General features: G+C 40.3%; 1 protein-coding gene across 9 annotated transcripts in view; it reads left to right on the top strand.

The window, feature by feature from the left end:
* LIMCH1 (LIM and calponin homology domains 1) overlaps positions 1 to 16,068 on the top strand; it is a 375,099-nt gene that overhangs the window by 279,116 nt on the left and 79,915 nt on the right. For all 9 annotated transcript variants that reach the window (XM_077477572.1, XM_077477576.1, XM_077477575.1 and 6 more), the window contains 2 exons: positions 4,359 to 4,608; positions 15,464 to 15,703. In XM_077477572.1, coding sequence (XP_077333698.1) covers positions 4,359 to 4,608; positions 15,464 to 15,703 — 490 coding nt within the window. The remainder of the gene's footprint in view (positions 1 to 4,358; positions 4,609 to 15,463; positions 15,704 to 16,068) is intronic.

The raw sequence follows: 16,068 nt of genomic DNA, 5'->3' as shown, positions 1-16,068 counted from the left end.
AACATGTTGATCATATCCCCCCTTAATCTCCTCTTCTCAAGAGTGAATAAATTTAGTTCCTCTAATCTCTCCTCATAGCTGAGTTCCTCCATGCCTCTTATCAAAGTAGTGGAGATTTCTCAACAAAGGGAACTGCTCATTGCTTTTCTGTTGTAAATGTTAGTTTTTCTTCCCCAGGGTTCAGTTTAGTTAACCTATTTGTCAGTCTTTTATTTCCAGAATATATATTACACCTAAATTCCGTTAATTGTAGCAGGGTATGTTGATTGATGGTAAAAACGAAAGCTGTAGAGAGCAGCAGAGAAAAAGAGGCCTCTTTTTCATCCCCTAAATGATCCATTTATCAGATGCAGGAGTTATCATACATTTTTGATTCATCTGAATTTTTCCATCTCTGATCTGTGGAGTCACAACATTTAAAAATCCAGGAAATTATGATTCATGAAACAGATGACTTTCTGCAGGTGGAAAAATCTTTCTGTATATATTCAACAGGATAAAAATTGTGCAGTTTCACAATCACTATTTCCAAACACAGTCCAGCTGGTATTTACGAATTCGTTTTTTTGGTGCAGTGACATTTGAGGGAAGGACAGATTTGGTAAACATGTCAGTATGTCCTTGTAAAGCTAATGCAATACAAAGGTCCTTTTGGAATTCACTTGTGCCACCAAGCTGAATAAAATGAGATGTGCTGTGTTCCCCCGTTAAAGTCAATGAGAAAACCATCAGTGCAAAGCATTAGCAGTTGCTGGTATGTATGACATATGTATATACACAAAGCATCCTGAAGGGCAGTGGGATGGGCACCCAAAGGCTGATTTTTCCATCCTATGGTAACATTTGCAGTATGTGCCAGGTACTTGGTAAACCCCTCAGTAGGGATGTATACCCCCTCAGTTTTCTTTCTTCTCCTTTTTTTTTTTTTCTGACACGTTGGCTTTATATCTTTCACTTAGATGTTATAATTTACAGCTAGATAAAACAAAAAATGTGTCTGCATTTCAGACTTGAAAGCAACAACACTGATTATTTTAAAAGGGGGTGATCCTTTCTATACCCATTGTAACGTCTTCATAAATAAAATAAAAAATCATAAACCAACAAAAATATAGCTTTTTTTTTTTTTTTTTTACAAACAGAAGTACAACTTTAAAATCTAAAAAAAAAAAACTGTAAACTCTATTGGGTGTAATGCCAGGCTGCAAGTGGGGATTGGGAAGTAAATGGGAGTGAGGGAGTGTACAGGACAGACAGGGTGCATTATACTTTGGGAATGGGGAGGTGACCTGAAATTGGTTCCTCTTCTGTAGTTTACAGGGCATTGTTCCAGAACTCCCAGGCAGCAGAAAGACAGAGGGAGCCTGCGTCTTTCAGCCAAGACAACTTGCCGATAGATTCAGGGGGCTGGGGCTTTCACAGGCTGAGCTCTGAGGAAAATGGAAGCACAGGTGGGTACTGGAGATTTTAGTCGACTAAAATGTACTGGAGATTTTACTTGACTAAAATATGACTAAAACAATTCAGATGATCAAAATAGGACTAAAACTAAAGTGGCATTTTATTTAAAAGTTTGGCTAAAACTAGATTGAAATATGACGTCAAAATTAACAATGGAGATCACCTCCTCCACTCCAGTGGGATGCAGTAGTCTTTAGAGTCTTCGCTGTAATTGGGAAATCAAAAATGAGAACCTGAGATTGGCCCTGACCTTGCGTGTCAGTGAACGAAACAACCTCCAGCTTTTTATTTTTTTAATTTTATATATAACCTTTAAGTATTAATCCCAGGATTTAGCACCAGTCATGCTGCATTCATACAACAGTCATGCATGGCATAACCAAGTCAGATGAAGATGTCGGGTCCTAGAGGGAAATCTCAACATGGACCCTCATAAAAAACATTCTTGATAGCCCAGTTTTAATTTTTGGCAAGCTTAATGCAGGTGTGAAAAGGCCCACCCTTTTCTTTACAAAATATATGATGTACACAAGTGATAAAGTGGGAGTAGCTGTTGTGTTTGGGTCCCGGCATCTCAAAGTCTTCTAGTCAGTTGTAACCGCTACACCCACTTGTAGTTATGCCCTGGAACATAATGCTCATCTTTCATTAACAATGTAGTAGTCTGTTTGTTTTCTATATCTATTATTCCCATCAGTGTTATCTGAGCATTTACATTTTTGTCAGAATGAAGTTATAATTTTATATTTTATATCCATATTATTTTATGCAGCTGCTATCTCCAAAATCAAATAATTACTCTGAACTATGTTAACCTTTGCCAAATCTTTCTGAATGTTTATAGAATGTTGTATTATCATTATTAAAACTGTAGCAGTCAAATATCAAGGAATGCAATAAAGAAGCAAAGTCCCGCCTGTTCAGAAAACAAACAAGTGGAGGAAATAAACCCAGTGTGTATATATATCTGTAGTACTGGGGCTTGGCAGGAAGGCTTGCTAGGATACCCAGCATAGAAACAAAGCGGGGTTAAGTGGTTTTACTATAAACCTGCCCACACAAGAGTTGAGTTTCAATGTTGACATTTTCTCAAAACATAATGAAATATTTAGAAAGCTTTTACGCCTGTAATGAGCTCCAAATTCGCACAGCAGGAACTGGAAGGGCTGACAGCTTTAGCAAGTACAGTTTTAAGCTTTGGCATATAACTTGAAGCCTGTTATAAATTTGACTTTGTGAGAAGATTCCACTGGCATGCTTCATCAATGTTTGTATCTTTTGTGTAATAATCTGTATTTTATTTGCATTAGAATTGAGTATCATTAAATTAGATGTAAACCCGAAAAAAATATTTTTAATTAAGACTTGCAACTTGTACAGTCTAGGGTTTCATGTCATCTGTGCCCAGTCTTGCCACTAAGTGAATCCAGCTCTGAGCTATCCTCTTCTCTTTTTTCAGTAAGATAAAAACTGACAGAGAAATAGGAGTTCGTTTCTCCCCCTTGCTGTGAGTGACAGGTGATTTACATATCTTATACACGAGTGTGAGAGAGGCATTCTGTGTTCTTCAGATCCCTTTCTTCTCTGGCTCTCCCAGGGTTGGCTGATCCACATGTCAGCATAATTTGGCATGCTGAAGTCATGTGGTGACTTTTCTGGGTTCTGACTGTATGTTGGTGATTATAGCAGAAGTTCAGTGTAAGAAATACACAGGAGAAAATGCATGTTGACAAGGGGAGTGTAGGGGAGTGTAGAGGTGGGCGGGGAGTCTCCCCGACATCATGGCTCCACCCACCAAACTCCACCCACCAAACTCTGGACAACAGGGTCTCAGGGGAGACATTTGACAGGTAAGGATAACATTCAGGAGGCATGTATATCCCATAGATAACCACTATGGCAGTAGTTTAGAAAGGATGAGAGTGGGTTTACATCCACTTTAAGTGCATTGTTCTAAACCGCAGATGAGTGTCAAAAGTGTGGGTGGTGCTTTGAAAACCTACAACCACTTAAAGCACTAGAAAGGCAAATGGTGCATTTTTTATTTTAACGGACTTCTGTATGTCAATGAATTAACAAGTTAATCTTTTTACAGGAATCGCTAAAAATTGGGTATAATATTGTATTTGTCCTGGGGTTAATTTCCCCTCACTCTGGTCTGGTCTCTGGGAGAGACAACAGAATCTCTCCAACAGACACTAGGAAAGCAATATGAGTGCTATTTTTTATTGAACTGGACAGGATTAGAACTTATGTCAGGTTTTTACTGTTTGGGTTCATATGTGGGAGATTTCCTGGTCACCATATAGAAAATCTCCCCAAGAGGATGCGGAAAGAAGAGGTTCTAAAGCTTTACCACTTAAAGTAGATCTTAAGCACACTTCTGTAATGTTCCTGTACTCTTATTTTTAGGAGCCTTTGTAGTAATTTAAAATATGTACACTCTTAATATTCGAAAAATAGAAGTCTTGCCGAAGAGCCCAAATCACAAGATGTCCATTCTTACCTTTAACTCAGATTTAGGACTCTGGTGCTAAAGCAGCCTGATGCAGCTAAGCCCTGTCAGCTGCCGTTTAAGTGACCAATGAGAACGCTTTAGTGACCAGTAGGGTTTTTATTTTTAAAAGCTGAAAATGGAGTTAACTTTAACTTCAAAGTGGAGTGGGGGCATTTTCACTTCTACGCCCACTCAAAAAAGGAGTGCAAATAGATAATAAAAATCTGATGTTCTACTTTCTAATTAAGTGCAGGGTTCTAATTCTGCTGACCTCAGAAGAAAAAGGTTTTCGCCATCCTGGTGACAACCCAAGAAGTGAAGGAAATCTGTCTGGATTTTAATTTTAAACATTGATTTGTATGCTGAGTTATATATATTTTTTATTTTATTCATTTTTTAGGAAGGGGAAGCGACTCCGAATCAGACCAACCCCACAAAAGATTACCCGATGTCAGGAAAGATGATATGTCTGCTCGACGAGTATCTTTTGGCGAGAACAAAATAATAGTGCCTTTTAACCAATACCTTCCCAACAAGGGCAACCAGACTTCATACCTCCCCGCTCCTCTGAGGAAAAAGAGAGTTGAACATGATTACCGGAAAAGTTGGAGTACCGCAACTTCACCACTAGGGGGAGAAAGGCCATTCAGGTAATAAGTTCACAGCATACTAAACCTTGAGCATACCCATCAGGGTCAGGTTTAAAATTTTTGTAGCCTGTAAATACAAAATATTGCATATTAATATTATGTATGCTCCAGTTGGGTCAGCAGGAGGAACATTAGGTTCCTTTTCATATTTTTTTTCTCTGATGCATTTGCCTGTTGAAAAGGGCTGTTTATGGTGCTCGATAGCTGCAGCTACCGGAATTGCAGTGACTTATTCCTTATCTGATGGCTCAGTCTGAAGTTTTAGTCAGATCGGTTTTGCCTTAAAGTAGGTAGGTAGTGACTTCTGTGCTGTCCTGTAACTAACCCATCCTTTGTAGTAATATTAAACTTAACGTTTATTTGTAAGATATTTATGTGGATGTATATGTGTTTATACACAAACACACACTCATTTAAGCTGGTCATACATGATTCATTTTTGTTTGTTCAAGCAGCAGGTTGAACAAAAAAAAGAGCTCATTCCCCCATCAACACATTCAAGGTGGATGGGGGAATCCTTGCCGCTGTGCTAATGTATTGTGATAGCAGGGAGACTTTGCCGCTGTCAGAATACAATGACTAGTATTACTGGATACAGTTGGCGGTATTGATCGAGAAAAACCCAAATAGGTTGGTTGTACACAAGTCAATCGATCGACCTGTGTACAACCTGCCGGCTTATACATGGATCGAAATCTGGCCAGTCCCTGCTGAACTGGCCAAATTTCGATTCATGGATGGCTGACACTATTAATCCCTGGATATACAGATTTTTTATTTTTTTTTGCATACCGTTTTCACTAAACTTAACCAAGTAGTTTTCATTATATGCCTCGTATGCTTTGTGTGTGTGTGTGTGTGTATATGTGTGTATATGTATATATATATATATATATATATATATATATATATATGTATGTATGTATATATGTATGTATGTATGTATGTATGTGTGTGTGTGTATATATATATATATATATATATATATATATATATATATATATATTTCTACAATATACAGTGGGGAAATTAACTAAAACGTGAACAGACAGAATCTAGAGCAGTTGAGCATGGTAACCAATCGGCTTCTATCTATCATTTTTCATTTTTTAAAGTTTAACTGTACATAAGCTGATTGGATGCTATACACAGTTGCACCAGATTCTGTCTGTCTACTCCAGTTTTAGTAAATTCCCCATAAAAAATCGGTACATCCAAGGGATATTGGTAGTTGAAATTCTATACAAATTTCAACTTTAGCTGTAAAGTCTCATGCACACTGGACATTATAAAAAAAGCCAGTAGCGTTAGATGTAGAAAGCTGTAGCTTTAAAATGAGTTTTGCAGTAATTTTTTAGCGAATATTTTTTATTTTTTTTTTAATAGCAAAACTATACTCTCAGAGGAGCTTATAACTTATAACAGATGCAGATTAGCCATGTTTTTCAGTGTTTATAAGCTTTTGTTTTTTACAGCTGAAAAACAAATTTCTATTTTTCTTTCCAGCCAGAAAACGTCCCTGCTTAAAAATGCTGATAACAGCTATGTGTGCATGGACACATAGGATAACATGCTGGGGAATTTACTGGCTGCAGAAAAAATGCCTGAAGCCAAAAACGCAAGCTGTAAAAATGTCCAGTGTGCAAGAACCCTAAAAGCTGAGCTCTTTACCCATTCCAACTTCATGAACTTTTTTGGTGACAATGTACTTAAAGGAGTTGGAAAGGCATTAGGTTTTTTTCTATCTTAATGCATTCTTTGCATTAGGATAAAGCCTTCTTTGTGCATCAGCCCCCCATAATACTTACTTGTGCCCCATCTCTATCCAGCGATGTCCATGAGTGTCTCTGCCATTCAAGACTCTCCCTCCTGACTGGCTGAGACACAACAGCGGCACCATTGGCTCCCGCTGCTGTCAGTCAGTTACCCAATCAGGGGTGGGACGGGCTGTAGCTCCATGTCTGAATGGACACACAGAGCTGTGACTCGGCTTGGGTGCCCCCATAGCAAGCTGCTTGCTGTGGGGGCACTGAACAGGAGGGAGGGGCCAGGAGCATAGAAAAGGGACCTGAGAAGAGGAGCATCCGGGCTGCTCTGTGCAAAACCACTGCAACAGAAAAAGTATGTATAACATGTTTGTTATTTTTATTGAAAGAAAACAAGACTTTAAAATTACTTTAACATTAAAAAACCAACAGCAAAATTTAGTAGGTGGCTCATGCAAGCTCATGTTTACCGGAGACTCAAATCAGTGGTGAAGTTTACTACTTAGGCTACTTTTACACTGAGGCACTTTACAGGCACTACAGCACAAAAAAATGCGCCTGTAAAGCACCTCTCCTGTCACTGAGGCTGAGTGCTTTCACACTGGAGCGGTGCACTGGCAGGACTCTAAAATAAGTCCTGCAAGCAGCATGCCCATGAAATGGGCAATGCTGGCAAAGTGTCGCTGCAGTGGTGCTTTGCGGGTGCCTTTAACCCTTTTTCGGCTGCTAGCGGGGGTTAAGAGCACGCCTCCAATGCCCAAAAAGTGCCGCTAAAATGATGGTAAAGCACCGCTAAAAATAGCGACGCTTTACCGCTGACCCCTAAGTGTGAAGGTGCCCTAATTGTAATGTTTTTAAGCTCTTAAACTTGGAAATAATCTCTTCCTTTTCTGGTCAACATGCGTTTGCCTGAGCCTTTGTCGTTGTGATTTTTTATTAAAGTTTTAAATGGGGTATGAATTAAAACCCTGGTCTTTAATGCTATTTGGAGCATCGTTCTAGATATATTTGTACTGTGACAGTAACAGTTTCACTAGGCAGGAAGTGAGGGAGATTTGTCTGTGCCTCTGTTGCACATGTTCTCTTACTTCATTTCTGTTGAAACGGTTGTCTTTGTGACAGTAAGGCTGGGTTCACACCGCTGCGGGTGGGAGACCCGGATGTGATTCGCACCGCACTGCAGTGCAAATCACATCCGATCTCTGTGCGATGCGAGTTCAGCCATACAGATAGTATGGCTGAATTTGCATCGCACCCGCCGCAAACTCGCACAGGACCCTTTTTTTGGTCCGCAGTAGAATTGGATCGCATGGGTATTCACACCATGCGATCTGATTCCTGTCCGAGTTTGCAGATCGCACTGCGATATGCGGACTGATCTGGGGGTGTCATTAAGATTTCATTGACACTCCCAGCAGTCCGCATAGGGCAGTGTGAACTGCCGGCGGGAGGTATGCGATGCGGGAAAACGCCGCGGATTTGCGGCGTTCCCGCATCGCTCCGGTGTGAACCTAGCCTAAGTGAGGAGAAATCTCTCTTGCGTAGCCCCAGATAGTAGTGAAAACATGATGAGGATTAATATCCCTTCCAGCTCTATCTAAAATTACACAGAAATGTTTGGCTAGATATGCCATTAGGCCCAAAAACATACATTTCAAACCCAACTCCAACCCAACTCCAGGAAAATTATAAATTATCCATTGCAGTGGGGCTGCGCTCACACTGCAAGGGTTAATTGCTCATTTTGTCTAAGGAAGAGGTGGAAGCTTACCTGATCTTCGGCTCCCTTGGCAGGCACTGCACCCCCACAATCTGACGGTCAATTGTCCCTTAGTGGTCTCACGTCTCTATATCCTGCACTGGTCTTGATGACATCAGGACTAGGGCTGCAACTAACGATTATTTTCATAATCGATTAGTTGGCCGATTATTGTTTCGATTAATCGAATAATCGGTTAATGACCTAAAAAAAGTAATTTTGCTGCAATTTGCATTTTTACATATTTTTTTGGCCAATTTGTTGTTGGGTAGATTAAAAAAACAAATTGCTTCAAAAACGCATTATTACATGCTTTTCTGCAGCTTCTCCATTGAAGTATATTGAACCAAAAAAACAAAATAGCACCGTTTTGCGTTTAAAAAAAAAAAAGTCCTCTTCTTTTCCAAATATGCAGCAGCTGAAAAAAATCATGAATGTGAACGTGTCCATAGGAAACCATGTAAATGAACTGTAGTGTTTCTGCAAAAAAGCACCAAAAACAGAGGTGTGACCCAGGACCGATATGTTTAGTAACATAATGGGGTTAAAAAACTAAAATTAGTGCAAATAATCGCTACTGTAAGGGGTTAATTTTTTACTATGGGACAGTGAAAGTAATATTTACAGTAGCGATTTGCTCTTTTTGTACTATAAAGGGCTAATTTTAGTTTTTTGTTAACCCTATTATGTTAGTGGCCGATTATTCGATTATGAAAATAGTAATCGATTAATCTCATAATCGATTAGTTGTCGATTAATCAATTAGTTGTTTCAGCCCTAATCAGGACCCTAGACCGGAGGAGCATGGGGGTGCAGGCGCTGCAGGAACTGGACTAGCAGCAGAGAGATCAGGTTAGGATCCCCTAAAGCTAAATGAGAAATCAATTGCCCAAAGTTTGAGAGTTCAGAAAAGGTTGGCATTTAACGTTGAATGTGTATATGTGGATCACCGACATCTTGTAAATCTAAAAAAAAGCCATAGCATGGACACAAGCTTAAGAGGTCATGACCAGGATGCTTCTAAAACACACTTTTGTCCACTGAGCTAAGATGGGAAGATGAAAAAAGAGTATTCTAGTTTGCACATGTCCTTTATTGGCAAAGTAAAATATATGTATATAGAAAGTTCACAGGATTTACATAGACATATATGTTTTAGAAATTGTATGTGTTTGCTCTCCTGACTTTGAAGAGAACTAGTTGGTTGAATGTCCCCCTCATTGCTCAAATTGAATGCACATAGGAAAGGTGAAGAAAGGTAAGTATATGCTGCTGGGAATGGGTCATTGAAGAGAACGTGTTGCTTTTTGCCTGTATGGAAGCTTTGTATCTGACCAATTATGATGGTTCTTTAACTAGTTACTTTAAGGATGTTGATTGTTCCCTTGAGGCCTGGAAATTGCTGCTTTGCCTTGCCTGAGTTTGTGCTATAGATGTCCCGTCATGAGTGTGTAGAAAGACATTGAATAACGGACCTTAGTTTAAGTGGTTGTAAAGCTTCAATTTATAAATAAACATGTTATACTTACCTGCCCTGTGCAATGGTTTTGCACAGAGCAGCCCTGAACCTCTCCTTCTGGAGTCCACTGCCAATGCTCTCCGCTTCTCCTCTTCTCTGTTCTCATGTGGTCACGCTTCGAAGCCAGGGTGTGCATGTCCATAGACACACACAGCTCCAAATGGCCCTGCCTCCCCATAGGATTTGAGTGACAAGAGCAGGCAACAATGGCTCCCATTGCTGCTGAGTCTCCTGTGAGAAGAGCTGTTGCAGACAGGCACAGCACTGGATGGAGATAGGGCTCAGGTAAGTGTTTAAGGAGTGGAACTGGGGAGAGCCTTTCTTAAAAGGTTTTTACCCTAATGCAGAGGATACAAGGCTTTGATATCCAATGCTGTTCTGCACATACAGGGGCTGTTGGAAGAGTTTGCTATCAACATGATGTTAAACTTTTGTCATAATAGAAACTGTCAGACCTCAGATGTCATCCTTAGGCAAGCCAAGTAGGGACCCAACTGTAACTGGTTCCAGCTACTTTAAAAATGTGGGAAGGGAAAGGGATCGCCGGTCCAGGTGGAAATATGGATATAGAACTCTCCTCGGAACTGGAACACCAAATGCCGGCTAAGCATATAGCAACATGAGGCGAAAAGTAAGTTCTGGACGGCTGCACTCCGGAATATAGCCTTTATTGGTAAAAAGTTCAACAGTAGGGACATAACTGTAACTGGTTCCAGCTACTTTAATAATGTCAGATGGGCAATACTGTCATCTGAAGCACTTCTTAAGGTGGTTCTAAAGACAGAAACAATTTTTTTACCTTAATGCATTTAATGCAAAAAACTTTCTACATGCAACCCCCTTTCCTTATAGTCACCTGAGCCTGCAATGTAGAGGAGAGCAGAGGTTTTCCCGGCTCTCTCCCACTTTATTGGCTCAGGCAAATCACAGCACACAAAAAGGGAGTAGGAGTTGGGGATATGTCCCGCTCTGTGTGTCATTGGACACTCAGAGCAGGGCTTGGGAGTGAGCACATGCGAGTGTCCCCATAGCAAACGGCTTGCTGAGTGGACGCTAAGTGGGGGCTTGGGGGAGTCAGGAACACCAGCGAGGGATTCGAAAAGAGGAGAATCAGAGCTGCTCTGTGCAAAACCTTTGCACAGAGAAGGGAAGTAGAACATGTTGTATTTAAAAAAAAAAAAGCCTTTGAAGTCACTTTTAAGCACTAGAATTGCTGGAGTTCAACTCCTGTTTTTACCAAAATATTGCTGAACCTCCGTTGTTAGGGGGTGCACAGCAGCAGAGTTGCTCTAATGGCACTGAAAGTTGAACCCTTTTTTTAAAAATGTGCACTTGCTGCTTTGAATGTTGTAGTTGCAAACAGGAATGATGTTACTGCTGTGGAAAAATGCATGTGGATTTTTAGCTCACTACTAAAGTATCTTGGAAGTAGCTGCTTTGGTCCAGTTCCAGAAGCTGTTGCTGGAAAGAAGCAGAATTCTATAACTTCCAGCCTTTTTTTTTCTAACAAAAGCAGACCTCTCTGGCATGCAGACAGTTTAACATAAACCATGTCCACATGTTTTACATAAAAATTGTGTTCAAGCAGAAGCTTGACTTGAAAAAATGGAGCATTTTAAGAATGAATAGAAATGTAAGCAAAGCATATATGAGATAGTTGATGTGGTTATGGTTCGATTTATGTTGCCGCACTCAGCTGTGTATTGGATATATGGCATATGCAAACTGTTATTCTTTACTGGCTTTTCTGCCTGATTATGGAGAGGATTATGCATGGTTAGTGTGTTGGGCTGATCAGTCAAGGATAATGAAAATTGGTAAGCTTCCTCTCTAGGTGGTCTGCTGAACATGGGCACAGGAATTGGACAAATATGCCATTGTGGATGCTGTGACTAGGAAGGGGGAGGTAGAACATGCATTAGGCATTGGACATTGAGTATAATTGGGTAAAGAAGCTTAGGGCATGGTGTGTGTATCTTGTTTTTATAACTTTATTCATACACTTACAATATATTTCCTATTTTTGAAAAATGTTATATACAAAGGTGTCATGAGAGAAGATGAACTATAGGCTATTCCCTTTAAATATGCATTTCTTTATTTTGTAAATGTAACCCATTAGGAAACCTGTCTACGTTCTCTGCTGTTAAAGTAACTTGTATGAAGCATAGTGCTTTCATAAATGTGATTGTGCTCACTCTCTCCTCCACATCATGCCAATGGGCACACTGTAAATTAAAGCTTGCAAAGCATCACAAGAGCTTGGTTTTATTTTGTGGCTCTGGCACGCCAGGGTTGAAGAGGACATGTGCACACACAGTAATAATCAACCATCTTTACATGGACACTGGCAGTTTGGGGGGGCCGTGAGGATGCCAAAACTACTGGCTTCTTTTACAGAAAGAGAGTTTAAAAAATAACGCTATTCCAAGTGATTATTAAAATGTTATTAATTGAAACTTTCTTTTTATTTCTGTCTGTGTCTCCATTGAGTACAATTGTTGTAGATGGTACCTGGGATAGGGAGTGAAAATAAAACTCCCAGCTGGGATGCACCAGTAAGAACCAAACAGATACTCTACCAGCTTTATTGCTGTCTCTTGTTGGAGACATTTCCCCTTGTTTCCTGTCCCAGTCAGGAGAGCAGGACATGAGAGGAAATGTACCCTATGCCAAAGCCAAATGCCCTCCACATAATCCGTCTGGATTTTGCGGAGCAGATTGGATGTCAGCGAACATGTCACCGCTGACACCCGTCGCTCCATAGAGATGAATGGAGCGACCGTTCAGATCCACTGAAAAAACTGACAGGCGGATCTGAATGATCTGCACGTGTGAAAGGGCCCTAAGGAGACTGGAATCAAGTTATCTGGAGTGTGCAACGTAAAAAATCAGGTGGTACTCTCCCAGTATACAGAGCCACATCTAAAACGTAAACAGAAGCAAAACAGAGCATCCTATGGAAGGGTTACGAGGATCTGACAGTTTGCCTGGACTCTGTCCAAAGATTCATATGTAAATTTATACAATGGAAACTTTTTGTTGACAATATTCTTCCAATAATCTAAGGTAGGGGGCTGGGTAGATTTCCATCTAAGGAGTATAGTGACAGTATATTTATAATAAAATAAAAGAGGTTTAGGAAGGCCCTGCTTATAAGAGCTTACGCTTTATTAGGCTGGTACAATAGTTAATAACTGTGAGGGATGAGCTTATGGAAGAATTTCTTACAGGATGAATGACAGCCACTGTTATTCAAATGACTTAAAAAAACAACAAGAGAAGAGGGTCCTGGCATCCCCACAAAGAGTTCCCAAATGGGTTGAGTGTCGGGATGCCCCCAGGTGGGGTGGCTGGTTCCCTCTTGCATCCCCAAGGCAATATTTTAGCCTGGGATTCTGAATTCTAACAAAAGGAAACTATAGGTTGACCCCCTATTAATAAGGGCTTTTCTCTAGAGAGAATAGATGAAAAGCCCTCAGCACATCACTAGCCCATTATATATGATAAATGTTAAGAATTACTTGCTGAACAATTAGACCCCTTTCACACTGGGGCAGGAGCGGCGTCGGCAGTAAAACTGCCCTATTTTTTATTTTACTGTCGTTTTAGCGGCGGTATTGGGCCGCTAGTGGGGCATATTTACCCCCCTGCTAGCGGCAGTGAAAGGGTTAAACCCACCGCAAAGCGCTGCTTTCTTTTGATTTTTTCTTATTTTTATCGTTGCATAAACTCAATAAACATATTGAAATTTAAAAAAACAACAAGAGAGAGGGCGCACTGACCTAATGCATTACCATAACACAATATTTATAGACATATAAATAATAAGTGAATACTTACAAACACGTCATGCACAAGCATATCTAGAAAAGCTGATGAGACTGCCTCCAAGTTCACCATACTCCGCTGATGGCGTGTGAAGACCTCATAGTGTCCAGGAATGGCTAACACGTTTCAATTGTCAGAACCTCTTCCTATATTTCTAATAAAATTGTGTTCTGGTAATGCATTGGTAGCTGCACCCTGTTTTGTTTTTTAGCTTGCCTAACACTGTTCTGAGAGGGAAGCAAGATGTTTGTGCGTTATACCTACAAGATTAGCCTTCCCCATCTAGAAGCATCCCACCTAAGTGCAGGAGGTAACATTTTTGACAAGCTTATTAAAGCAACTCACTGTGAGCAAAAGTCTTCATGTATTCAATGTTTCACAGTACAATATTGCAGAAAGCGGTGCTGGTGTCATAACAAAAGTGATGCTGTCTGTCTGGTAGGATCAAAGGATTAGGTGAGTATATCTTGGCTCTTCAATCCCCTAGACCAGGGGTCACCAAACTGTGGCCTTCCAGTTGTTCAGGAACTACAATTCCTATCATGCCTCTGGTAGTCATATCTGCAACAGCTGGAGGGCCATACTTTGGTGATCCCTGCCCTAGACAAAAACGAGCAAGGAACAGCTCCACTGCATGGGGGAGTTCACCTTTAAGGTATGTAAAACGGGAACTATAAAAACATAGGTGTATAATGCTGTCAGTCTTTTTTTAATTTTATTATTTTATTCACTTATTATTTATTCACTGGAGGTGTGTTTCTTTAACCTGATCCTAAACCTTTTAGCAAACTCTTATCCCCACCCACAACATGTAAGCTCTAAGGCCCCATTAACACCTGAGAATAGCGCTTTCAGGCAGAAAATCGCGTGATTTTACCACAAATTGTGCAGGGCAAAAGGTCACCAATATAAAAAGCAGAAAAACGCCCAAATCTGCCTGATTCCAGTGACAAAAAAAGGGTCCAGAACTTGTTTGAGCTTCAGGTGTTCGGCTTCAGGCGACTTGGAGTGGAGATGTGAACCATCTCCATTGAGAATAATGGATTTTTTCCCCTCCAGCGTTTTGTAGCTTCAGGCTTCAAGCAACAAAACGCTCAGGTGTGAATGGGGCCTAAAAGCTAAGTTTAAAGCTGGCCATACACTTTTCAGACAATCATTCTTGAAAAGTTGATCCTGAAGAATTTTCTTCAAAGAAAGTACTTTCAAATTTAATTTGCTTTTAACATTTATTTTGGAGTGAATGGACTTGTTCGGTTGGGAACAATTTTCCATTCTGCTCATTCATATCTCCTCATCACTGCAGTTAAAAATGAATGTCAGTTTTACCCCACTAACTACGAATTAGAAAATTGAATGAATGTTCATAAACCGAAAAACTTTAAACAAAACTCTGCTAGTATATGGCTAGTTTAACACTAGTCCCAAAACTCTACAACCCGCATTCTACACTGTAAGTATTTAGTGCTCACAGAAAAACTAGATCCCAGCACCACAAGGGACTGAATCAATAAGTTATGATTCTCTGCAGAGCCTACTTATTAAAGGAGAAATTTGGGGTACTAAAAACCCCCCCAAAAAAACATACCTACTCACCTCTATCAGTGTGATGCTGCAGCTTTCCCCAGCTTTAAGACTAAGAACTCAGCAGTCACGTGGCCAGGCTGGGGAACTGCTGATCAGGCATCTTCCAGAGCCTAGAGTGGCTCTGTGATATCAGTTGACAGTGGACTTTAGCCTGCTGTCGGCTGATCCTGGGTCACTGGAAAACACAAGTAAGTGCACTCCTGTCACCCAGAAGAGAAGTATGGCCAAAAAAGCTTTGGCCATATTTTTCTTTTAAAATCGTCACACTGCTGTCAATTTCACTGCAACAATCCTATGCCTAAAGTGGAACAATGAAGCTAGTTTTGAGATAGTTTTTAAACTCCCTGAAATATTTTAATCTAATTGTGCTTTGTTTAATGTATAACTGTGCAATAGCCCCAACTACCCTGGAGCAATTGAGGAAGAACATGGTGAGGGGCAGAATGGAGAAGATGGAGCCTCTTCGCTGATTAAGGGACAGTTAGGAATAACTGAAAAATGTAAAGAGTATTTTGACCAGCAAGAAGATGATGTGAAGGAACAGCCATTAGTCGGTGAGGATGAGGAGGGCCGGAAATTAAAGCGCCTTCAAAAAGTTGGAATAAAGGTCATGCCTGCAGCAAAGCGTTACAGCAGGTCAGCACATGGTAGAGGGAATGCTGCAAAGGTTTTGTTTTGTTTTTTGCATTTTTGGTGTGTTGCATTGACCCCCTATATGGAAGCATGTGCATCCATTTTTCTGTGTAGCATGGACTAATCATGGAGGAAGGGTTGGGGCAAGCCTTGAAAATCAAAGCTAGTTTGTTGCAAGAGGATATCGGTGTTCTGTGTATAACTGCACTTAAAATGTAATCCCTAAAAAAAAATATTTACCAAGGTAACAGTTGGTCTTAATCGCCACCACAGGTCGTAGTTGAGGATTACCAATATGCCTAAGAACTAACAGCATTGCCTAATTTTGACACTTTTCCTTTTAAAGTCATCAAATACTGCTCCTGTTT

Source organism: Lithobates pipiens, unplaced genomic scaffold (genome assembly GCF_037356315.1).
Source record: "Lithobates pipiens isolate NorthernLeopardFrog02 unplaced genomic scaffold, aLitPip1_a1.2 Scaffold_13, whole genome shotgun sequence".
NCBI lineage: Eukaryota > Metazoa > Chordata > Amphibia > Anura > Ranidae > Lithobates > Lithobates pipiens.
This window is presented reverse-complemented; position numbering and strand designations above follow the sequence as displayed.